Source organism: Lissotriton helveticus, chromosome 5_1 (genome assembly GCF_964261635.1).
Source record: "Lissotriton helveticus chromosome 5_1, aLisHel1.1, whole genome shotgun sequence".
Classification (NCBI taxonomy): Eukaryota; Metazoa; Chordata; class Amphibia; order Caudata; family Salamandridae; genus Lissotriton; species Lissotriton helveticus.
Window position 1 is genome coordinate 1,515,676,153 of NC_136065.1, and position 24,425 is coordinate 1,515,700,577.

At 46.9% G+C, this 24,425-nt stretch overlaps 1 protein-coding gene across 8 annotated transcripts in view; it reads right to left on the minus strand.

The window, feature by feature from the left end:
• LOC144755520 (6-phosphofructo-2-kinase/fructose-2,6-bisphosphatase 2-like) overlaps nt 1-24,425 on the minus strand; it is a 342,874-nt gene that overhangs the window by 130,480 nt on the left and 187,969 nt on the right. For 7 of the 8 annotated variants that reach the window (XM_078644531.1, XM_078644530.1, XM_078644528.1 and 4 more), the window contains exons 12-14: nt 5,989-6,118; nt 4,062-4,124; nt 2,549-2,613 (exon numbers count right to left, since the gene is read on the minus strand). In XM_078644531.1, the coding sequence (XP_078500657.1) occupies nt 2,549-2,613; nt 4,062-4,124; nt 5,989-6,118 (258 nt within the window). The remainder of the gene's footprint in view (nt 1-2,548; nt 2,614-4,061; nt 4,125-5,988; nt 6,119-24,425) is intronic. The other variant, XM_078644526.1, reaches the window with a different exon arrangement.

The window sequence follows — 24,425 nt, forward strand, 5'->3', positions numbered from 1 at the left end:
GGGCCACACAGGAGTTAGGAAGCTTGTGAGAGACAGTGACTTGATGGGCAGAGAAGCATCCGGTGGCAATGAAAGGTGGACTGGGGTTGACATGGGCCATGGAAAAGCCAAGGGACCTGGCCGTAGATCTGCTGTCCTTGGTGCGCTCCAGCGCTGAGTTTGCCTGGTCTCTGCAGAGACTGAAGCCATCAAAGGGCATATTCATAAGTGACGCTGGGGCATCCCCTGAAAAGCCAGTTGGCCTCAGCCAGGCATAGCATCAGTCCGGATCCATATGTGGATCCCAGGGGCTTGCATGGCAACGAGGGTGGACCCGCTGGTTGTAACTAGTAGGGGCTGCTTCTGAACCCATGGGGCCCAAAAGCAAGCCAGCGGGGAAAAGTCACCAAAATATAAGCTGCATGGCCTCATAGAATTTTCGGAATGGGTGGGTATTACTACGGCTCCTGGAAACTCATGGAGGTGTTGAAACGGCCCAGGCTCAACAGCGGAGCCAGGCCTCGAGTGACAATGATCCCACGTCTCTTCGGATGATTTTGACTGATAGGGTCAAGTTGAATCCCTTATAGACTTCTTGCTCGTCTTCTTTGTGTGGGCTTACCAGAGTGGGACGACTTACACTGTGACGAAGATCTATGGCTCAATGCCCAATTCGGGACCATCCGCATGACCGGGATCAAACCAGTCACGTTGTCCCACATCAAGTGTAAAGAACTTGAGGGATCGCTAATTTAAGGCCTTGGGGTGCATGGCGAAACAATAGGCACAGGTCTTGGCATCATGGTTGCGCTCAAGATACTAGAGACAGACGAGGTGTAGGTCCGTAACAGACATTTGCCAGTGACAGGCACCGAAGGCCTTGAATCCAGCCTTCCTCAACATTCCTGCCATACCTGGAGATAATGTTACAGGGAAAAAGGGTCCCAGTAAGTACACTTTTAAAGAACACAGAAAATTCTTTACACTGTTCTACGTGAAAATAATTACACAATTTAATGAGAGATGTTATTTATTCACATCCTCATCCAAGCATATATATACGAAAACGTATTCAATGGATATAAATAAACAATGTGCCCAGAGAATAGCGGGGGAAGAGGTGGGGTAGGTAAGTGGTTTGTGAGGATTGGGGTTAAGTGAATAGATTCAAAGGTTCAATGTGGTCACAAAATGAATAGTTGACATCACATAGGTACGTTTTTAAGCCACATAAACAACATTTGCAGACCTATCCCATATACTAAAGCACAGTAACAATAATCTGTTGTTCATGGGTAGGTGAAGATATAAAAGTCGACGTTTCAACCCCCGAATGGCGTAGGTTGAGTTCCACCTTACTATGGGGTCTTCCTCAGGACTAGAACGTGAAGTGGGGTGGAGAGGGGCACAGAAAGCCACCATAAGTGTGAGGCTGGGTCAATAACGGAAGGTTGGGCCTGTTGGCTCCTATTGTCAGAGAGCGCGCTAACACCTGGTCACAGGTATGCACAATTACTTAGGTGAAGGCAAGGAATCGCTCCTAGGTGGTACAAACGATCCAGGAAAAAACAGCCCGTGACTCAATCGCAGGACCAGACGTCAACCCTCCAGAGTCGATCACTCTCCGTGACGACTCTGGAGCACAATGTTTATTTATATCCATTGAACACGTCTTTGCATATATATGCTTGGATGAGGATGTGAATAAATAACATCTCTCATTAAATTGTGTAATTATTTTCACGTAGAACAGTGTAAAGAATTTTCTGTGTTCTCTAAAAGTGTACTTACTGGGACCCTTTTTCCCTGTAACACTGAATACCTAGGTCCCAGTACCTTTGGGTCTACCCTTCTATGTAATGATACCTGGAGATAAGTGTAAGAAAAACGTTGACAAAAAGTCAAAGCCAGTCAAAAATTGATTGGGGGCAGATATCTCCAGATTTGTGCTGACTGGCAAGGAAAGAAAAGAACTGACATCAGCATGCCGGAGTGGAGATTATAAGGCACCTTGCACATCACATCTGGCGCGGACAACACTGATGACAACACGAGAAGCCGAACGACGCCTCCTTCTAGTGTACAGAGGTACTGCTCACAAAAAAATTTGGATCCAGTCTGACATCTATGGATAATTCTATGGTAAGGAATCTGCATCTATAAGCCTCAATAAGATACAGCTCTTCCCATAACAGGGAAAATTTCAAGCACACAAATCAATAAAATATGCCCTTTCCCAGAACCCTATGGTAAAAAAATACATAATACCAATTACCGTGAAATCACCATTACTTTTTTCTTCAAATATTTATACCAATTTGTCAGAAACAGTTTTGCCATTGAAATAAAATTAAAAAATATTGACCAATTATTAAACAAACAGTCATTGACTCAAATTTTGATGTCATTATTCAAAACTACTGTACTTCCAAAATGTATTTCAAAATGTTCCGCCCTCATGTGCAGTAAACATTACCGTACGAGCATGGTCTTAAAATCATTTATGTTTTTAAAACAAAACTGCAAACTTAACAGGCATGACAAGTCAATCACAATGAGGTCTACTTACGATCGGTTTGTCCCGGTGAGTGTCCACTGCTTCTACATTCAGGTTGATCATCTCCACTTTACATCCTTAAACAATTGGAAAAATAAACCAAAATTAGGACACTTCTTCTGACTGCTACAGCTTGATAAATTGTCTAGTCTGCTGAAACATTTTCAATGTAAATGTTCAAATTCCTTTGCTGATGTACATTAGGCTTTAGATTACACTGCAGCTGGTTTGCAGGCCGACGACTGGTGCATTTGCTGGTGTTTAAAAGAAAAATATTACATGGTGAATACCGTCAAATGTGCCACACTTACACTGGCGCTTTGTGCATCGTATCATGCATGGCACACGACATCGTATGATTGATGTCATCCAAGTACACAGCCAATGTGGCAATTTTATGCTACGAGCATACAAAAAGTATTACGGACTCCAAAAATTTGCAAAGCCTGTATTCTCCAAGAACAATTTCAAAATGAAAACTTAAAAAATGAATATTAAGTATGCGAAATGTAGGTGGAATTGGAAAGAATAGTAAAAATCGGGAAGAGTTAAAGGGAGTATGAAAATAGATTTAAGGAAGAGCACATCATAGATTGAGGACAGGTTCATTGAATAAACTTACTAGACACAGATCTCACAAACACTTTGGAGAGAAAATTGAAGGACTAGAAGTAACAATGGTGAGGAACAGTTAATAAAAATATAACATAAAAATGTGGATGACTGGGGTAATGGGGGAACACGGAATGGGCACAGGTATTCACCTAAGAAAATGCGACTGTTGTACAGAGGCACAAAATGAACACTATTAAAATATCTAAGCATTTTCTGCAACTGCAATAATCGATAAAGCACAACAATTAAAATAATCTTTTGGTAAATCCATTTCTTTACTCGAAAATGCAAGAATTAATTTTTCCACTAAATCACAATCAATACCATTGACCTTTCTGCACAATCTCAAGATTATTTCTGTTATAGTTTAGGAATGGTCGCAGTTTATAGGTTTCTATGTGGTGATCAAGACAAAAGCATGATATCTTTGGACAAGCATCAAAGTAATAACATCTAATGAATGCTACCAACATTATTAATGTAGCCCTCTATTTGTTTAGCTTAAAACGTTGTGCAAGACAACCATTGTCTTCAATAACATTTGCAACAGGCATAGCCAACCCAGATCTTCTCCATTACCAGTATAATTAGTAGTGTTGGACTAAGCACAACCAATCCATGTAATCCTCACCACTCCAACTCCTCTACACACAATAAGTATTCTGGACTCACCTATGTGTGCTGTGGGATCACTACTTCCCTCTAAGAACATGACAGCTTAGACTAGGGTGCACACTTACACTGCAGAGGCTAGAATGTCTTCATAAGTCGAAGTCTGTTACATACTCAAGCATTAGCAAAAGTGACTGAAATACAAGGATTGCTATGTCTGGTAAAGTTCAACTTAAACCTGAGACAGTTGTTTGAGGCAGAGATGAAAATGTGCAAGGCAGTCATTAAACATATATACCGTATGCAACAGGAGTCAGTTTGAATACGGTGTGGAGAGGACACTTCATGTAAGGCAACTCATCTGCAACAAAAAACATAATAAAACCTTTAACGTCCTATAACGCAGGCTTTTTAATTGTGCTCAACAAAAGGTTAATGGGCAGCAAAGACTAAAGTAATCAAACAAAGACAGTTAGACACTCACAACATGTGTTGCATACAATGAGAAAACCAACCCTAACAGAACCTTTTGAGGACTGGGACTAGACAGAGGCACAAACACTGCAATGGACAGACAGTTAATTTATTGTATTTTATTTAGCATTGTTGTAATTTCAAACCACACACTTGATAGAAGTAAGGAAACTTCAACCATCTACAGAATTCCCATTTCCAGATGATGGAGACAGGGCCCAAAATTCGATAATGTGGAGCTTTGAGAGCATAGTGATCTTCCCTCGATTCTGCTGTAAAGTGCTGGGAGTAGTAGTAATTAGATCTTGAAAATGGCCGTCCTCAGGTGTCTGGCTAGGTAGAAAGGGATCAGCAACTTTGATCGCTGTTCCGGTGCCTTACCGTGCGGAACATTATGCACAAATTAAGACGTTTGCATTCTACTCTCTGATAGATCATCAGGGACAATGACAATGGGGAGATATAGTAGGTGTTTTTCAGCCCAAATATAAGCCAGGAAGAAGACCTTTGAAGTCTCTGGGGCATGCTTAGCATTTCTGTGGAGAGACCAGAAAAGGCACAATTGCAACAAACAATGTGAGAAAGGGTGACAGATCACACGAGCTCCACCTGTACTGTCTGCAGAAGCAGCAAAAGTGAAGGAAGAGGTTGTTGGTTAATCTAATAATTTATGGAATACAGGACTAGTCCGAGTAAAAGGGACATAGCCTTCTAAACAAGATGGATTTATATGCAAGAGCTCCAACAATAGAAACCCAGCCAAATAGTAGCACCTAGGTTCTTGTAGAAGCAGGGATCCAGTTTTCTGTTTGTCCTCTACTGAAGTAAGCCAATTTTAGCTCATTCATGGGTGTAAATTAGAGAGGCAGCATTTGTCATGGTGTAATTGACCATTCTTGATGTGCATTAGAGCGTCATCTGGGCACAAATGGTATCAAATTTTTGCGAAGTAAATGTACAAAATGCTCCAATGAGCAAAAGTGCTAACAGATTTATTCATTAAAGCAGGTACCGAAGCACTGTAGTGCAGATAAGGCATAACAGTAAAGCAGTGCTATTAAGAGAAACAAAAGTAAAATATTCCATAGTGAATCCCAACAACAAGACCGACTTGAATAGCACAAAACATGAGCAAAATGTTAATATTTAAACAATAATTAGCAAGTAGAATCAATATGAAGTACCCGATAGGTAGACAAACGCATTTTTTAATTTAAGAAATCTGGAGCAGAAGTCATTCTAAACAACTGGTATTCCATTATTTCCATCAAGTTAAATGCTACTTCAAAGGCAGTATCTAACCAGACACAGCGAACTATTTATGTAACTCTCCAATACACATTCCCAATTAGGGGTCTTTTCTACAGGGTTCCTTCGAGGCACAAGTCTGACAAACATTTAGCAAAAGCAATCTGTGCAGACACGTTCAAGTTACACATACAGGTACCGCACATGCCTACATAAAAGTCTCTGCATTCGGTCAACTACTACTTTACATATTTTTGAGATGAAAGATATGAATGAGTGGACGTCCCTAGGTATCTAATATGGAAGCTTGGAATTACGAGGTGATGGAAGAGTTTACGAAATTTGCATCTCACATCAGTAAGTCCTTTACTCATACAAATTACACCTTTTTCGTGAATCTTTGCAAACCTGGCGCCAGTTATTTGCAAAGCATACAGTAAGTATAAGAGACTTAATGAATCATGAAAAACACAATCAAAGATCAACTTGGTAGAATCTTGTACCTGCACTCTGATCTAGGAAGTAGGCCAGCAGACAGCGCATGACTGCTTGATGGCAGACAACCAGGACATTGCCTTGTCGTTCCAGCTCCATGATGACCGGTTCCAATCGCTGAACCAAATCTTGGTACGACTAGGGAAAAATATTCAAATTACCAAAAGATATAAGAAACAAATGCACACCCTCTAAACACTTTAGAGATCAAAACCACATCACATCAGCAGATTTTGAACAATCTTCATGTAAGTACTGTAAAACACAGCTGCATTCTTCCTCAACTACATAGTGAACAATCATGGCCAATGCTGCAGAAAAGTCGGTCACGGACGACCTTCACCTGAGGTATTTAGAAACAAATGTTACAAAGGTGTGACTCTATTCTGGTCACATCTCCTGTACCTCACCATGGCTTTGTTGTGTGAACTCTTGCTCACACCAAGCGGACAGCGATAACTCTGCTCAACAGACATTCATTTAAATACTAAAATACGGTCGCATAGCTCTAAAACTGGAGATAAAACCGAACCCATTTTAGTACATTGAGAAAGAGCCTAGAGCGTGTATGCTAAACCATATGCACCACAACCACCAACGCTTCCCTTTCTCTTATTAACCTTCATTAGCCCAGTTCAAAGCTCCTCTCCCCGCTTTTGATTAATACAGCACCAATAAAAGAAGCATTCTGCACCAGGAGCCTCCCCCAGCAAGGTCCTTGTTTATTAGAATTCTAATAGTGTAAAAAGAGAAAATGTAACTTTACAATGTATTGGGGTGCAACCCACGGCATCCGCTACTCAGGAGTTACGCAGTGAAAAGACAAATTAATTACCATTGACAATTCCGAATCATCTCTAAAAACAAGTTACTTACCTCCAGTAATGATCTTTCTGGTTAACACTCTAACTGCAGATTCATCACTTTTTGCATTATCCCCCGGTACCAGACTGGAGTCACAAAGGTTCAGAGCATTCTGCTCACGGCTCGTTGGAGTCGTTCCACAACAAAAATGACTAGCGGCACTCATGCACTTTGACCTCAGTTACTTTCAAGGCTGCCCACGCCCCAAACAGTAAGTCCTTCTGCAAATTGGTATATTAAGAGTGTGGCTCTCTAGATTGAGACCATTTTAGATGGAAAAGAAAAGGGAGGTGGGAAGGTTGAAGAGGAATCTGTGGGTAAATACAGTATCCATCTGAAAGATTGTTTCCAAAGGTAAGTAACTTGTTCTTCTGATGAATACTTCTAAACGCAGATTCCTCAAACTTGTGAATAGACATTAGAGCAGTACCTCCCAAGGTGGTGTGTCGGAACAGCCTCACACCAAAACGTTCTGCAGGACTTAGCAGGCTAAATGCCACTCTCAAAAGACCAGACTGTCGAGGTAGTAGTGCTTCCCGAAGGTGCGCACTGAAGCCCATGAAGGTGCCTGACAGACTTCTAGGACAGGCAATCCACACGCTAGAGAAATGCTAGCAGCTCTGACCCTTGTGGAATGACCACACAGACCTTCTGCTTTTTCACCAGTGTATAGTAGATTTTTGTGCAGAGAACAATCCATTGGGGAGATGGCCCACTTCTGCATTGCTTTGTCCTGCTTTGGTCCAGAAACCCTAAAAAGAGCTGGACATCCGCTTGACAGTCCTTTCATATGATCTATATAGAAGCTCAATGGCTTTATAGGGTTTAGGAAAGTGCCTCTTTTGACATGGTTACCCACTTTTTGCCTGGTATCTGATGCACCTTTGACTGACAGTGTGCTGGAGACCAGCTAGTCAGGTCCCCAGCACCAGTGTCTTCCCTAAACTGTATGCTTATTCCATAATTGGCACGACCTTTAGACCCCTTGTAAATCCCTAGTATTTGGAACCCCTGGTACCTAGGGCATTGGACCTAAAGAGGGTCCCTAAGGGCTGCAGCACAAATTGTGCCAACCTAAGGGCGCGCTCCCCGCCCCCCCCCTCCCAAGTTCACACAAACCACCACTGCAGCCTACGTGACTTGGATCAGAGAAAATCGAAGAGCTGACATGGCACACATCCCTGCGTGTCATGCCAGCCAAGCACAGCACGTGTACAGGTAAGTCACCCCTACGGCTGGCCTTACAGACCGAAGGCAGGGAGCACTATAACCACATGTGGGTATATCTATCTGAGTGGATGTGTCCCAGTGATATCTAAGGTCACATTTAGATATTACAAATGCGTAGGGAAGCCATAACGGGTACATGGGCTTTACACGCTTGATTACGAGTTCCCCTGCTACATGATACCTTCACTATACTCCAAGGTGTTTGGTACCAAATACATTGTCTTAATAAACCCACACTGATGCCAGTGCTGGATTTATTTATCAATAAATGCATGCAAAGGGCAACTTAGAGGTGCCCACTAAAACCCTACCAACTACTAGTGTGTTGACGGACTGGTCTTAACCAGCTATCCACCATAGACACGTTTCTGGTATCCTGAGGGGAGAGCCTTCGCTCTTGGAGGTAAGGAACAAAGCCTGCTCTAGGCGGAGGTGTTCACACCTCCTCCACGCAGGATGGACATTCCAGGGAGGGTTAGCTTCAAAGGCCCTGCCACCTTTGTTATGAGATCCCAGGCCTCTCCAAATAGTGGAGGTGCCCAATCCTCTGTCCATACCCTAATTTGTGGCGACAATACAGGTGGGAAAAATTAGTAATATTAGAGGGTGTGCCCACATTCAGCCAGCACCACCCCTAGGGCAGGCCAGCTAATGTGAACTCCACTTTTCAAATTCCTCCATCTTGTTTTGGAAGGAATTAGCCTTCTCGTGTCAGGGTTATGCCCACCTCCCACAGAAATGGTCATATAGAGGGTGTAGACACCCCACCTAAGATAGGTAGCCCATTGTCCACTACCTATCACGCCCCGTGAACGCCCTTGAATTTAGTATTTAGGTGGACACCCTGAACCCATGAACTCAGACTCGATGGATCAACACTAGATTGAGTCACTGCCTGGCGAGAACTGCAGCAGAACTTTGGCACAAAACCCTGCGATCCTCAGACTTCTCTTGACAATCGCGACAGAGTGAGTCATCCTGCAAGCTGGAAAAATACCATGGCCTTGGGTAGAATGTCAGCAAACACTGAAGGTTTTCCTTGCAGTAGAGGAGCTCTCCTGCTGTCTGAATTCACCGACATGCAGAGTCCGATCCACCGTCTTGCAGCTTCCCGGCCCGACCGCAACAGCAGATGACCAGAAGGTACACATGCTCTGGAAGGTAAGATACGTCACCCCACAGAGTGTGAAGACACCAGGACCAACCGGAGCTGTGCAGCACCAAGTCTAGGGTACCAGACGCCCTGCAGCAAACACCAACCGGGAGACCAAGCAGCTGTTGAGGGTCATCAGCATCACTGAGACCCACTTCGAGTGTGGCCCAACTGACTTGATTTGTCCTCTCCCAGCGGTCTGTGCCTGACCGCGAGGTGCCTTTCTGCACACCCAGCCCTGCTGACCAAACCCCTCTGCTCCTGAGCCCCCGGCCCAATGATCTGGCTCTGCACCCGCGCTCCACGACCCTTGGCGACCTGAGTCCCATTTGGGAGCCCTCAGTCTTGCCTGCAAGACCCCCTGTGTAGCTACATTTCAGGTGGCTCCCTCCTCTTTAGCGCCAGCTACCAGTCTCACAACTGCCCTGCTCCCGGTAGAACCCAGGCAGCTCCCAAAGAACTGAAGGTAGTACTTTCAACCTCGGACCATTACTATCCTGATCCAAGAAGGTGAACCCCTGAAACCGACTGTACCTACCTTTATGTACCTTTGACTTTTCCTCCCATAGGATTGCATTGTGCCTAAAAGCACACAGGTTCTAAAGTGCTAATTGCCTGTGAAAATGTATATCTAAAACTGTAATTACCTTGAAACTATGTTCTTGAGTTTACATTATATATAAAAAGCTGTTTTTTTTCTAAATTAGTCTCCGATTTATTCTTTGAGTTTGCCTCTGTGAGTACAACTAATGCTTAGCACTACTCTCTGATAAGACTAACTGCTCACCCACACAACCACAACAGAGCATTAGTATTATCTACTTAGGCTTTCTAAACCAAGTGCGGACCAACTAGACTCTTGGCACAGAGTACTTCATTGTAGAACATTATATAGCTAGCAACCTTCCTACATAGGGGCGAAGCTATAGAGTTTCTGTTCCACCTTAGGGTGTGAGGCGAAGCAAAGAACACTAGACGAGTGACAGCCTGACCGTTCTAAAACGAGTGACTACTTTGGGCAGAAATAAAGCCAAGGTAAGTAGAACCAGCTTGCCAGGAAAGAAGGTAGTGTAAGGTGGATTTAAACAGAGCCTAAAGCTTGCTCACACATCCAGCCAATGGTATGGTGATGTTCACACATCCAGCAAATGCTATGTTGATGAAAAAGAGTGTTTTCAATGTCAAAGGTCTCAAGGGAGAACAGGGGTGCACATCAAGAAAGCAAGGACTACATTCAAGACCTTTAGGGGCATCACAATAAGGTTTGGTAGAATCAAATGTTGCAAACCTTTCAAAAACCTGATCACCACCAGTGGTTTGAATAACAAAAGCTGTTCCGGCAATCACAAGAAGGCTAAAAGAGCCAATATAAATTCCCTTAACAGTGCCAAACAAAGTCCTTGCTGGGCTAGAGACAAAATATAGTAAAATATCAGACAACTTTGCTTGTAAAGGGTGAATCTGTCTGGGGCCGACCCAATCCACAAATTTGTACCAATGGCTGTCGTACACTGATTTTGTGAAGGAATGTCTCGCCGCCAAGATGAAGTCATGACAGGTTGAAGGAGGTCAACTGTCGCTGCTCAATTTCCAAGCATGGTGATGTAAAGTTGTGCATGCCCAGATGCAATATGCTGCACTGTTGTCCTGCTGCTGTGACAGAAGGCCCCTTAAAGCAGAAGTTTGAAAGAAAGACTGATACCATGCCCAGGAGTTCCACGAACCACAATCTCCCACCCCAATCTGGTGCTATTGGACGACTTGGAACCAGTTGTTCCAGATCTTCTTCAGAACTCACGGCAGGAGAGGGAAGGTATACAGGAGGTCTGCACGCCAGTCTAGACTAAAGTCATCTCCAAGGAAGAGCTACTTTACAAACTTCAGTACAGACATGCCGACATTGCATATTCTCAGTACTGGAGAAAAGTTCGAGTCAAGGCTCTTCCCTTTGCTGGAAGTTGCCTCGTGCCACTTCTGAGTGCAACTGACATTTGTGATCTGCAAGAGACCTGTGGTTGAGTTTGTCCGCTCTAGCATTTAAAGATGCAGCTAGGAGGGTCACCACCAATAAATTCCTTGGCGGTGCAGCCACTTCCAAAGGTGCTGCTCCGCCTGAAACAGGGCCAAGACCCCAATTCACCCTGCTTATTGCATCACATGGCGGTGATGTCTGTAAGCACCTGCATCAACCGCCCTTTGATGGAAGGCAGGAAAGCCTTCAATCCCATGTGAATCATCCTGAACTTCAACAAGCTGAAGTGGAGTTCAGTCTCTACTGAAGACCAGAGGCCTCTGATATCTACCTTTCCCAGATAGCCTCCCCAACCAAGCAGTGATACATCCTTGAACACCGTCAGTTCTGGGTGGGCTAAGTAGAGGTGCTACCACTGACGCAATCACGGTCCAGCAGCCACCACTTAAGATCTTTTTTTCTTGACACAATGTAGCAAATTTCCCTGATGTTGTGCCCATTGGGGTGTCAGGTTCCATCTGTAGAGCCCGCATATGCCATCTTGCATGTTTCACCAGCAGGATGCAAGAGACTAGCAGACCCAGTACCTTCAGTGTCATCTGTACTGAAACATCGGGATCATAGGCCGAATGCCCTGGACTCCCTGTTCTGGTTGGAAACCCAAAAAAATACTAATGTATCCAGACTAGCTCAGATGAAAGGGAGCATCTGCAAAGGAGTTAGGTGTGATTTAAACCTATTGGTAGTCAACCCCAATGATGTTAGGAGGTTCTCTGTCGTCTGGAGGTGGTTTACAACTGCCTGGGACGAGCTAACCTTCAACAGCCAGTCTTTGAAGTAACGGAGATACAGGTACCACTGTCCTTTTGCTAGATATGCTTCAACCACCACCATCACTTTTGTGAACAACAGAGAGACAATGGTGAGCCCAAAAGGGATGCCTGCAAACTAAATATCCTCCTGGTCCGCTGTGAATCATTGGTAGTGTCTGAGGGCCTACTGGATGGGGATGTGAAGATAAGCATTCTTCAGGCCCAAAGCCACCAACCAGTCTTCATGGTCTAAACCAGATAGAACCTAGGCTTAAAGGAGTATCTTGAAAATGTCCCTCCGCAGGAAGGTGTTGAAGTTTTAAAATAGGATGAAGACTGCAGTTCTTTGTCACAAGGCAATAGTGGGAGTACCACCCAGTTCCTACTTCCAAGGCTAGAATCCTCTATATGGCCCCATTGGCCAAAAGGCCCTGCACTTCCTACCGTTAGACAGGCAGACAGATGGTTCTACATCAGCCAACCTGAAAGAGGTGGAAGACGTTGTAAGGCAGAAAGAGCATAGTCCTGATGGAAGTTTGGAGCACCTATTCGTCTGTGGCCCTTGGAGTAAATATTCTACCTACCTCTTGGCAAGGAAATACTAAAGTGGTTTTGAGGTTGAAGCCATTGGAGGAGCGGAGGACTAAACTAATAAACTGCACTTTGTCCCTGCTGTCCTCTTTGTCACCGAAAATGCATGGCCTCAGACACAAAAGGGCTGAAAAGCTTGTGTTCTGGAGAAAAGGGCTGGCATTGATGTAGAGGAAATCTTCACTGTAGCCACTCAGCTCAAAATTGCAGGTGAATTTATGTTGTGGGAGCAGAAGCGCGTACTGTGAATCTACTCTGTTTAAAATGCTCCAAGGCAGAGTCTGCTTTATCCCAAAAAAAGGTGAGCTCTGCAAAAAGTCATGTCCGTTAAAGATGTCTGATCTCGGGGGGGCGTGGCCAAGCCACTGAACGTGATGGGCGTGAGCTAGAGGAGCTCCGATATCCGTGACTCTCTCCCTAACATCCGCATCGACTATTGTATCCAGAGTAGCGGGGAAACCTACTTCAGCTGCCAGGACCCGACACGCTGTGGTTGCAAGCATAGGGCGGGGGTGACGTGCATCATCGAGTTGCCCCGTGACGCAAGCCCGCCCTGAGTCCTGGGCCCTAAATGCAGAATAGACTTGGCGTAAAAGAATCCAGCACTTAGACACAGCCCAGTGGCCTCTGTGACAGAGGTGGAGGAGTGTTTGCAGCAACTATGGAGACACGCGCGATGCAAAGGTGATCGCCACGATCGCTCAACTGCAGCTGCTCCTGGCAGAAGAGGCCCACTTAAAACCCACATGATCAGCCCAGAGGGCCGGATATACGGAGATGAGCCTGGCATCCCGCCGCCCCTGGGAGTAGGTGGCGGACGCCAGTGACATCGGAATCCTCCCTCCCCACACCCCTCCTGCAACCATGAAAGGAGCCCTGGCACGGGCCCCCCTCCCGGCAAGCATCGGAAATCACTACAAGGGCCCGGAGGCCCACCACAGACCTCCACAGGGACTGAACAGGAGGGGCCTTCACAGGGTGAAGTCGGTGGGGGCACTGCAGCGGATTGCCCCGGAGGAGACAAAGAAGTGTACTGAGAGCCTGGTGGATGCCCAGCTCCCCCTGGACCCGGCGAAAGGGTGCTAGAGGGCGCCTGGAGGGCAGACAACTTACTGGCAGCCACAAGCAGCAACCTTCGGTGAGTGAACTGGCTGCTGTCCCCCTTGATCAGTGGGCGCTCCGGACACCCTACATTGGAACCCATAAGCTTGAGGGCCTTCCACACAGCATATACGCTGATAACATTGCAGTCAAGAATCCTGATTCCTTCACTGGCATAGCAAGGGGTCCTGAGCACCAACGCTGCACAACCCATCACCTCGCTGAGGACTGGGGTGCAGGGGAGCCACTGAGAGAATGTCGGTGACCAGAGGCGACAATCCAGTACAGCAGAACAAGCTGGATAAATACACCTTCACTAAATCAGCCCCGCCGGAACCCCAACAAGAGGCTACCGCCAAGACGAGTATGGAAGGGTGCCAGGCAGAACGGACACTACAGGACTACAGACTGGACGCTATCATGGGTGTTCGGACCTCCCTTGAACAAAGGACGGACGCGATTACAATGGAGGCAACGCTCCTTAGGGCAGATTTAACGAAGAATCGGGAATGAGTGAAACAAATGAAAATCACCACCTCCAGCCTAGTAGATGACACCTACCAGCTGCAGCACAAAGTCAATGACCTTCTGACCTTCTGGAAATTTACGGAGGAAAAGTTGGATGATTACGAAGGGCGCACCTGCAGCAAAAACGTGCGCATTATTGGGGTTCGGGAAAAAGCAGAGGGGCAGGAGACGGACCTCTTCGTAGAAGATCTCATACTCACCCACCTCCAGCTGAAGGGACCGTCCAAATTCTTTGTGATAGAACGGGCCCACAGAGTACCGGGAGGGAAGCTAAAGACAGGGGCGCCGCCTCGGCCGATCCTGGCAAAAATACTGAACGTTCGCGTCCGAGATGTCATCCTCTAAACTCTACTCTGAAGAAACCACATTTTCTTCTATGGAGCAATTCCATTTTCAAAGGCCTTTAAATAATAAATGGCAAAGAAGTAATAGGCGAGTGTTTATGAATCAGCTTGATGCAAGGGATGCAAACAGAAGAAGACCACTGAATAGATACATTGATCATCATTCTTCTCTCCTGGACATCAGAGATTCAAGAGTACACTAGAGGCTGCCTTACCAGGGGGATCTTAAATGTGTTTGCTCTTGTGCTGAAGATCTTCTAGACTTGAGCACCACTTTGTCCTTCGACATACTTTAACTGTTTGTAGACCAGCAATACCATCGATGTGGATGGCGGCACATAAAGCAACCACAGACTGTCATGGAAAGTCATTGCACAGGTTGCAGTTAATTTTTCTTTGGTCCTCCAAGACTCTTTACTGCCCAAATGCCTGTATAGCAATGTAAGTCTTGTATGGTCCCCAAATGTCCACCGGCCTTGAAGCACTAGGGACCAAAGTGGCGTATTCCTCGCTATTAGTGTTGCAAAATGCTAAGCTGCGAAGCCATGACTGTAGTGAAGGGGCACTATTGCTACCCCATAGTAATGCAACCTCCCGTTTAGCTAACAGGAAACCTAGCGCTGCCAATTTCCTGACCTTCCTAGGGAAATTAACCAACTACCCCAACAGTGCGATGTCAGGGGTTGGTAGAAGCGGCATGGAAAGTATGTCCCCTAGTGTGATGTGCACCTGAGTCCAGTATTGCTGTATTTTAGGACATGCCCAGGAGAGGTGGGCAAAGTTGGCAAATGGAGCCAAGCATTTCTGGCAATGGTGAGGCCTGGTGTGGTCTATCCTATGGGACCATGTGGGTGTGTGGTACATTCTGCGGAGAAACTTAAAATGAAGCAGCTTATGCCTGCTATTCAATGAGACCTCCTTAGTTGCCCTGCAACATTGTTCCCACTGGACGTCTGTAATAGGCCTGCCCAAATCTACCTCCCAGGCCGTGCGTGTTTTAGCATCAGAGAATGGCCTGGACATCGCACATTGTTTGTATAGTTTAGAGATCAAATGTGCGCCTGTAGGACATTCGATAAGCATGGTCAGTGGTGGGGCCGGCTTGGGAGCCGACGGAAAGTAAGGGAACGTGGCCCGAAGCATGGAATACATACGCTTCAGAATAAAGGTGTCCATAAAGGAGCACTCACTGAATCGAGCCTCCTCCGACACCGAGAAGACATGATCATCAGGAAACAGGTCGCCTTTCGTGTGGATGTGAAATTTCTCAAGTGTACGCTGAATCAAAACCTCCCCTGTTATGGGAAGCAATGAAGGATTAGGTAGTGGCAATGCCGGAGAGTATAACTGGATGAGGCCCAAGAGCCTAAGCAGCCTGTCCCACGCCCAGCAGGTGGTGGAGACTGATGGATGTCACGGGGCCCCTGGGGAAGCCCCTGGGCAGGAGAGCAGAAAGCTTCCGCAGGAGTACCATGTCAGCTTCCGGTTTTAAATATGGGACAGGTGCGTCCGGGTGGTACCAGGCATATGCATAACAACATTGTGCAGATAGGTAATACAAATACATGTCTGGAACCCCAAAGCCTCCCCTCTCATACGGCAGGGTCAAGGTCTTCCATTTCACACGCTGTATCTTGTCCCCTCAAACGAGACGCAAGAGGAGAGTACGAAGTTGCAGAAAAAAGGTCTGGGTGAGAGTAATAGGAATATTATTAAAAAGGTATAAAAACCGAGGAAGGACCACCATTTTAATTATAGCCACTCTCCCGGCTATTGACACAGGCAACCGCAGCCATTTCACAATCTGCGATTCCAGGGAGCTAATAGCCCTACCATAATTTAGTCTGATCATAGGGGTGGTGTCCAGATGGATATAAACTCCGAGATACTTGACAGCGTCTTGGCACCACACAAGTGGAAAGTCGCAGTCCCAGGAAGTTGTGCTAGCAGTCAACGGGAAAATACCCGATTTATGTCAATTGACGCTGAGACCTGAGAACCTACCAAATCGAATAATTTCCCGAATAGGGGTTCGAGGTTGAGATGAGGCAGTCTGACATATAAAATGGTATCGTCAGCGTAGCGAGAAACCAGAAGAGGCCCAGTGCGAAATTGTAAGCAGCGGTGTAAATGTTTTTCTTGAAAGTGTCGAACTAGTGGGTCCATTGCCAGTATAAAAAGTAACGGGGACAAGGGGCATCACTGCCTCGTGCCACGAGATAGATTAAAAGGACCGGAAAGAGTACCATTCAGGCACAGTCTAGCTGTGGGGTCAGTGTATAAGAGAGCAACCGTAGAGACAAAACATTTGGGCATACCCTTACGACGCATGACCGATAGGAAAAAGGGCCCTTCTAGGGAGTCGAGTACCGTCTCGGCATCATGGAGCACAGCGGCGGCAGGCGTGTCGGGATCAATCCTGTGCAGCACCGTGAAAAGAGTCCGCAAGTTAAGTGATGTAGATCTGTGAGGCACGAACCCCGGTTGGGCTGGAGAGATAATGGATTCCATTAATAAAGATAACCGAATTGCGATTACCTTCTGCAATATTTTATAATCAAGATTCAGTAGTGACAGCGGCCTATAGGAGCTGCAGATTTTGGGGTCTTTGCCCGGTTTAGACAGAAGGATAATTACCGCTTCCCTGAACGTTGGAGGAAGTCTACCCACTTCCAGAGCCTCAGCATACACCTCAACTAATCTTGGGATCAAGATATCTTTATACGCTTTGTAAAAATGGGCCAGGAATCCGTTGAGACCAGGAGCAGAAGAGCCCCGCAACGCTTCTATCGCCTCCAAAATGCTATCCTGAGATATGGGAACGGATAGGAAGTCCTGCATATACCGTTCTAAGTAGACCAATGCAATTTCCGCAAGATATTACCCTTGTTCTCGCAAGTCCCCTGTAATTTTGGAGGTGTATAATGTTTTGTAGTAGGAGAGGAACGTGTCGTATATGTCTGTAGTGGAGTGCAATATCGTGTCATTCGGTCCAATGAGTTCAGTGATGTAAGCTTTATCCCACGGAGGGCGGAGGGGGTGTGCTAGGATCTTTCCGGGTCGCTCGCCCTCCCCATATCGCCTAGCGACATGTTGTTTGTTAAGGAACAATAGCTCTCGTTCCGTGGCCTCCCTAAATTCAAGCAGTAAAGCTAAGCGCCGGGAGTCACCGGCCTCCGATGCCGTTACCATTAAATCTCGGTCCAGAGCAGCGATGTCTGTCTCAATACGGTTTAAAGTAGAGCAGAGATCTCGCAGGACCTCTGCAGGTTTAGCAATACAGACGCCCCAGATATATGCCTTAAACCCTTCCCAAAGTACCGCCCAGGTGTCCACCGACCCAGTGTTAATTTCAAAATAGTCCTCAATAGCCTCTCTAAGTTCCTCATAAAAAATCTGATCTAAAAGAGCGCTTTTGGGAAAGCGCCACTGCCGTTCATACCCTCCCGGTCTGGGAACGTTAATCTAACGCACGACCGGAGAGTGGTCTGAGAGTTTGCATGGTAGAGTAACCAATCCACCCGTCCAGCCAGCAACCCCAGAGGAAACCAACCAATAATCTAACCGAGTCCATGTGTTGTGGAATCCAGAATAGTGTGAGTAATCCGCAAGATGCGGGTATAGTTTGTTTTCAACAGGAGAAGTGGCTACATATGTCTTTAAGCGCCGTAGTGTCAGGAGAGGAAGAGGTGTTATGCCTGGCGGAATCCAACAATAAATTGAAATCTCCCCCTATTATCAGAAGGCTAGGGGCCAGTCCCAATAGTCCCACCTGCAATTCATGGTAGAAATCAGGGGAATCCACATTAGAACAATAAACACAGACCAAATCGATTTTATGTGCCATCAATGTACCGGTCACAATCAACGTCCGGCCCTCGCCATCCACCATCATCTTTTGTAATGAGAAGGGGATTCTTCTAAGTATTAATATGGCAATCCCCCTGGCTTACCCCTAACATTCTATGAAATCAAGGAAAGCCCGGAAGGACCGGGCTGACAACCTAGATGTACCATTGGAGAGCAATCACAAGAAATGCACCGCAATGTAAATCAACCTCGTGCCGTATACCAGCAACCTGAGCAAGGACTACTAAAGTTACATGAAAAACAAGCAAATGTCCCCCCCACCACCCAGCCTCATACCAAACCCTGCGAGGTAGAACCCAACTCCCTTGACCAAATGACGGTGCAATGCAATCGACCACATCACTGCAGGAAACAAATTTACACACCACAAATTTAGCCTGAAAAGAAAAGAAACCTTGGTATTCACCATGAGGCGCAGCAACGCCACGTCGGTCTGGCATTTCGGAACGCGATAATATCAAACAGAATACATTTGCACTCATAATACAAACACAGCAGCACACAAAAATGAATGCAATGTCAATTCAACCAGTCCCGGGATTAGAGAAGAGCTCAACGCTGGCTACCGACCCACTTTGCGGAGGGGAAGTGGAACGCGGGGTGGCTGACTCTCCGGTATGTTTTTTCTTGTACACTTGACAAAACTCCTGTGCCTCCGCCGGTGTCTCAAAGATGCGGAACCTGCCATCCACATCTACCTTCAACCTCGCTGGGTAGAGCAGGACATACTTAAGACCCAGATTTTTCAGGGTGGCCTTAACTCCATGGAACTTGCGCCTCGCCTCCTGGACCATGATGGTGAAGTCGGAAAAAAGGACAACTGACTTCCCTGCCACCGGACCTCCCCACGGCCCGAGCTGAGCAGAGGGCCGCTCAGCTCGGCCCTCCCTAAAGTTCATGAGTCTGGCGATAATGGGTCGCGGGAGAAGGCCGGGCGAGGGCCAAGCGATCTGTGAGCGCGCTTTACCACAAATCCCTGAATGAAGGTCTCTCTCCCAAACAACTCCGTTAGTAGTTGCTCCACAAAAGTGCCCATGCGCCTGGTAGTTGCTCCACAAAAGTGTCTATGCGCCTGGTGGGGGCAGTCTCCGGCGCTCCAATAATTTGAATGTCATTCCGGCGACTGCGAGCCTCCAAATCCTTGTTCTTAAATTGCCACATCCTTAAAAATCTTCTCCACCCTTTCCAGCCGTTTCTGTAAGGTCGATGCCCCGTCCTCAATGTCCGAAACCCTCGCCTCCACCACATCCAACCTCTGGTCATGTGCCTGAACTTTTGCACCCATGTCAGCCAATTTCTTGTCTAGCGCATCAAATCTGCCGTCCAGCGCCCTGAAACCAGCTCTCATCTCTTTTAGCATAGCTGCAGTAAGGGAGGCAGAGTCTTCTGTGTCGTCTGAGCCTTGTGCCCCATAGGCCATGTCGGGAGGGTAGTCTGAGGTTGTGCAGGGGGCCTTAGCGAATTGAAGCAAGCGTTGTTTAGGGTCTTTTCTCCCCATGCTGCAGGGAGAGCAAAGGTGCCCCCAATTGCCGCAGGAGCCAGACGGGTGTAGCAAATCAGCAGGATCGGAGATGTTCAGGGGCGTCGCGGGGGAACACCCCAACAGAAGAGCAACTCAATAGAACCTCCCAGCGGTCGGCGGTGGAGTAGGGCACCTATGGCAGGAATGAGCAAATGGTAGGACTCTGGCAGCGCCCCAGGAAGGCGAGAGAACGGCAGCGCAGGCCAGGCCACCCACACAGAGAAGAGAGCAAAGGAGAGCGTAGGTTGTTTAGTCAATGATAGAATGCAAAATGGCCACAGCGGAGTGAGCGAGGAAATGGCGGTGAGCAGCAGGGACAGTACATGTGTGTTCGGCCAGTCCACAATGATGTGACAGCTGTGGCCCAGTGTTCGAGTAGGCTTGGAGGCGTGCCTATTGTCCCATTCTTAAAGCACGCTACACAGTAGTCCTTAACGAATATAAAAGGGACATCCTCCACGCCAAGACCGAATACTTCTCGGGGAGGATCCTTGCCGCAGAGAATCAGCCAAGAGAAATCTTTGCCACAGTACGGGAGCTGGCCTCCTCTGATAGGATATCCCTCAAAACCCCCCCCTCTCAGTTTTTGTGCGACTCCCTCAATGAATTTTTCGTTAAGAAAGTCTCATTGATCAAGGCCAACATACCCCCTTCGTCCCCTTCCTTCTGTGATCCCCAGCCTCCCCCCAATAGGTCTACCCTTACCCATGTACAGCCGTTGACCAAAGAAACCCTTCTTCCTCTCCTGGCTCGTGTTAAGTCAGGATCCCCTGCTGATATTTGTCCAGCTCACGTCCTGAGTAAAATTTTCTCTGATTCGTTTTTGCCCCCCTCACCTTTATGAATGATTCCCTTAGACAAGGCATAGTCCCTACTCCTCATAAAGCGGCCACCATCATCCCCATCTTAAAGAAGCCTGGGGCCGACCCCTCCCTCCCCGCAAATTATCAGCCAATTTCCCTTCTTCCTTTTTTGGGCAAGGTCCTTGAGTCCTACGTCACCCAGGCACTCAGCTCCTTTGTGGAAGACAGCGGGTATCTTGCTTCTTGCCAGTCTGGCTTTCGCCCTCGACATTCGACCGAGAAGGTCGTCATCTCCGTTCTGGACCAGCTCAGGGAGGGATTGGATACAAACACCCCTCAGGCCCTCGTCCTTCTAGATCTGTCCGCCGCCTTCGATACGCTTGACCATTCAATTCTTTTGTCCCGTGTCAAGGCGGCGGGCTTGGGGGGCTCGATATTGGCCTGGCTTGGCTCCTTCCTGAGCGACCGGACCCAGGCCGTCCATCTGGCTGACTTTTCTGCTCTCCCTTGCAAAGTGCAGTGCGGTGTCCCCCAAGGGTCCTCCCTTTCCCCTTTATTGTTTAATTTGTATATCTTTCCTCTTATTTTTGCATTACAACTGATGGAGGTCACGGTGTACAACTACGCCGATGACCTCCAGCTCATTTTTAATCTTTCCTCCTCATCAGCCGGTATCCACAGTTTCCAATCAGTCATGCTGTTTATCCGGGACTGGATGAACTGTAACCAACTCAAACTCAACCCGCATAAGACTGAGTTAGTTTTGACCGGTGGCAGCGGCAGCCCCGGGTCCCCCACTTTCTGGCCCTCCTCTCTCGGTTCCCCTCCCTCTCCCTCAGTCTCAGTCAAAACACTAGGTATTACATTAACCCAACATCTCACACTTCACTCCCAGATCAGTTCTGTTGTTTCCTCTTGTTCCTTTACCCTTCGCATTGTCCGGAAGATCTCTAGGTTCTTTTCTCTCCCGACCCTTAAACTGATTCTTATGGCAATGGTTCTATCGCGGCTGGACTACGGGAACATCATGTATAACGGTGTTCCCGCTTTTGGCCTTCAACGCCTCCAGTTAGTGCAGAATCAGGCCGCCCGCCTGATCCATGGCCTACCTAAATTCCATCATGCCACCCCTTTACTTAAAGCACTACACTGGCTGCCTATTAAAGAGCGGGCTCTCTTTAAGATGGGCTGCATGACTTTTCAAGCCCGTGCAGGGACGGCCCCCGCCTTCATCTCCTCTGCAATCCAGGCCTATCATCCTATTAGAGAGCTGCGCTCCTCTTCCAAATGCCTTCTCTCAGTTCCTCGCTTTAAGAAACGCAGAATGGGAGGCTTGAAATTCTCCGTCCTGGCCCCTTCATTCTGGAACACACTCCCGCTCGCCATGAGATCGGCTACCTCCTACATGGAGTTTCGTAGAGCCCTTAAAACTTTCCTTTTCCGGCAAGCCTTTCTGTCCTAGGCACCCGCCTTCCTGCCCTTTGTATTAGCATCCTTCAGCGCCAAGGCACCGCATGGTATATGTGCGCTTTATAAATTCTTTTAAATTCAAATTCAAATTAAAATAGATCCCCTATGACCGGCAACTGGCAGGAGAGAGCCAAACACGAGGATGCAGACGGTGTGCAGCACATTGTATAGCCGGGGAGGGAATCTTGTTGTTCCACACCTGATCGCGCTCACCTCCCTTAAACTTGGCAGGGCTCTCCTCCTGAAAACGAGTGCCTGGGAGGAGGGGGAGGGGAGAGCCGGCTCATCCGATGGGGCCCAGTGCCAACGTGGCCCCCGATCTCAACAGCAAGGCCCCCTCGCTAGCCCGCCTCACCTCACGCCAGAACCAGTATGCCGAGGCCCGGCGCAGCGACGCCCATAAGGCCTACCGAGCCCCATGAACGTCCCGCACACAGCGGGACCTGGCAAACAGCACCAGCGGGGGGACGGGGCGGAGAGAAGCCGATCCAACGGGGCAGGGGGGAAGCAAAAAATCGGCGCCGGGCAACCACCAGGGTCACTCTCACCGCTATCCTCAGCGTCCGCTCCACATCCGGGAAAAGGCTGACAGGCCGCTCCCATCTCCCATGCAGGCTCTCCGCATATCAGCTACGCCTCAAACAGTGAGCCGCTCCGGGCCTCAAATTGCTCCGCTCGTGCTCCCGGGACAGATGGAGGGTGTCTGCCAGTAGGGGATCGCTCCTACATCATGAAAAATGGATTATATCTGAGCCCGGCCGGCGGAGCTTCAAGCAAAGGCGGCCATCTTGGTCGCCTCCATGGCCTCGCCCCCAATGCCACCATCCGTCCTTGACTTGTTCTTCTAAACTCATGCCACAAAATCAGTTAATTGGTCATGGTCTGCGTTTCCTTAAAAAGATATACACTGGGTATACTGCAACTCAATGAAGGGAGCTTGGGCCAGACACTAGAGTATTGTATTCATTTTAATCTAGACCAAAACAATTTATTTCAAGATTATATCCATAGTAAAAGCAATTGGGCATTCATTTTAGGAAATGAACAGACACAACTCTACTACCAGTGAAAGAACATCTGGGTATTGTTTGTAGGGTGAGATACGACCTTGCTATGCTGTGGTCTGCGATGATTATTGACAAGGGATGTGACATTTGATGCACAACTGTTTTGCTCACAAAACTTTGTTTTCTTTCTGCTCTTTTTCCATTCTGTGCCTTATAAAAGGGCCACAATTCAGCTTGCTCATTTTTTCACTCATATCTCTTCCTCTAATACTCCAGACGGACTTGTATGCTTCGATTTGAAAACAAACAATAAAGAAATATATTTACAAAAACAAGGAATGTTTGGCAAAAAAAAAAAACAAAGAACATTTGCGAATTTTTCTGGAGCTGAAGAAAGAATATACACATTAATACTTCTGGAATCATCTAGGACTTTTGACTACATGTCATACTCCTAGATTTATCTATGACTTTTGAATACATGTTATTACCATAACATCTGCAAACCAGGGAAGGAATAAAAGGTGCAGCTTTTTCTTTGTTTACATTATTCCTGGAAAGCACATCAACCAATTAAACAGATCTCCATTCACATCAAAGAACACAGACATCACTTGTGTAATCCCACATCTCCATTTATCTTGAATGCATACTCTTCTTAATAACTACTCCGCAAAGCATAGCCTGCCTTAACGGTCATTATTGACGCGTAGACTATTGTTTTTTTTTTAATATCTTTATTCAATTTTACAGCCACTGTAATTGTTACCCCACAACTCCCCCTACCCCCCACACCCACCAGGACAGACAGATATAGGTACCATTATAACACAGGGAAAACAGTACAAAAAGCGGCTTATATATATCACACAACCCAGAAAAGAAAAAGAGAAAGCAAACAAAATAAGCAAAGAGAAAACAATTTTTTATAGAAGATGGAGAGCACGGGATATGGATTATGTAGTTTTGTGAAAGCGTATAAGCTGCCAAAACAAATAAAATTAAAACAGAAAAACATAACCAAAAAAAGAAGAATACCTGGCGTTGCCCAGTTCTGCCTTGGGATAACCAGATCCAATTATCATTTAGCGGCTCTTATGGGTGTAGTGTGGTGTGGTTCACTCTGAGAAGCCAAGGTTTTGGCGCCAAGTTATCAGGGGAGACCAAATTTGTAGGCC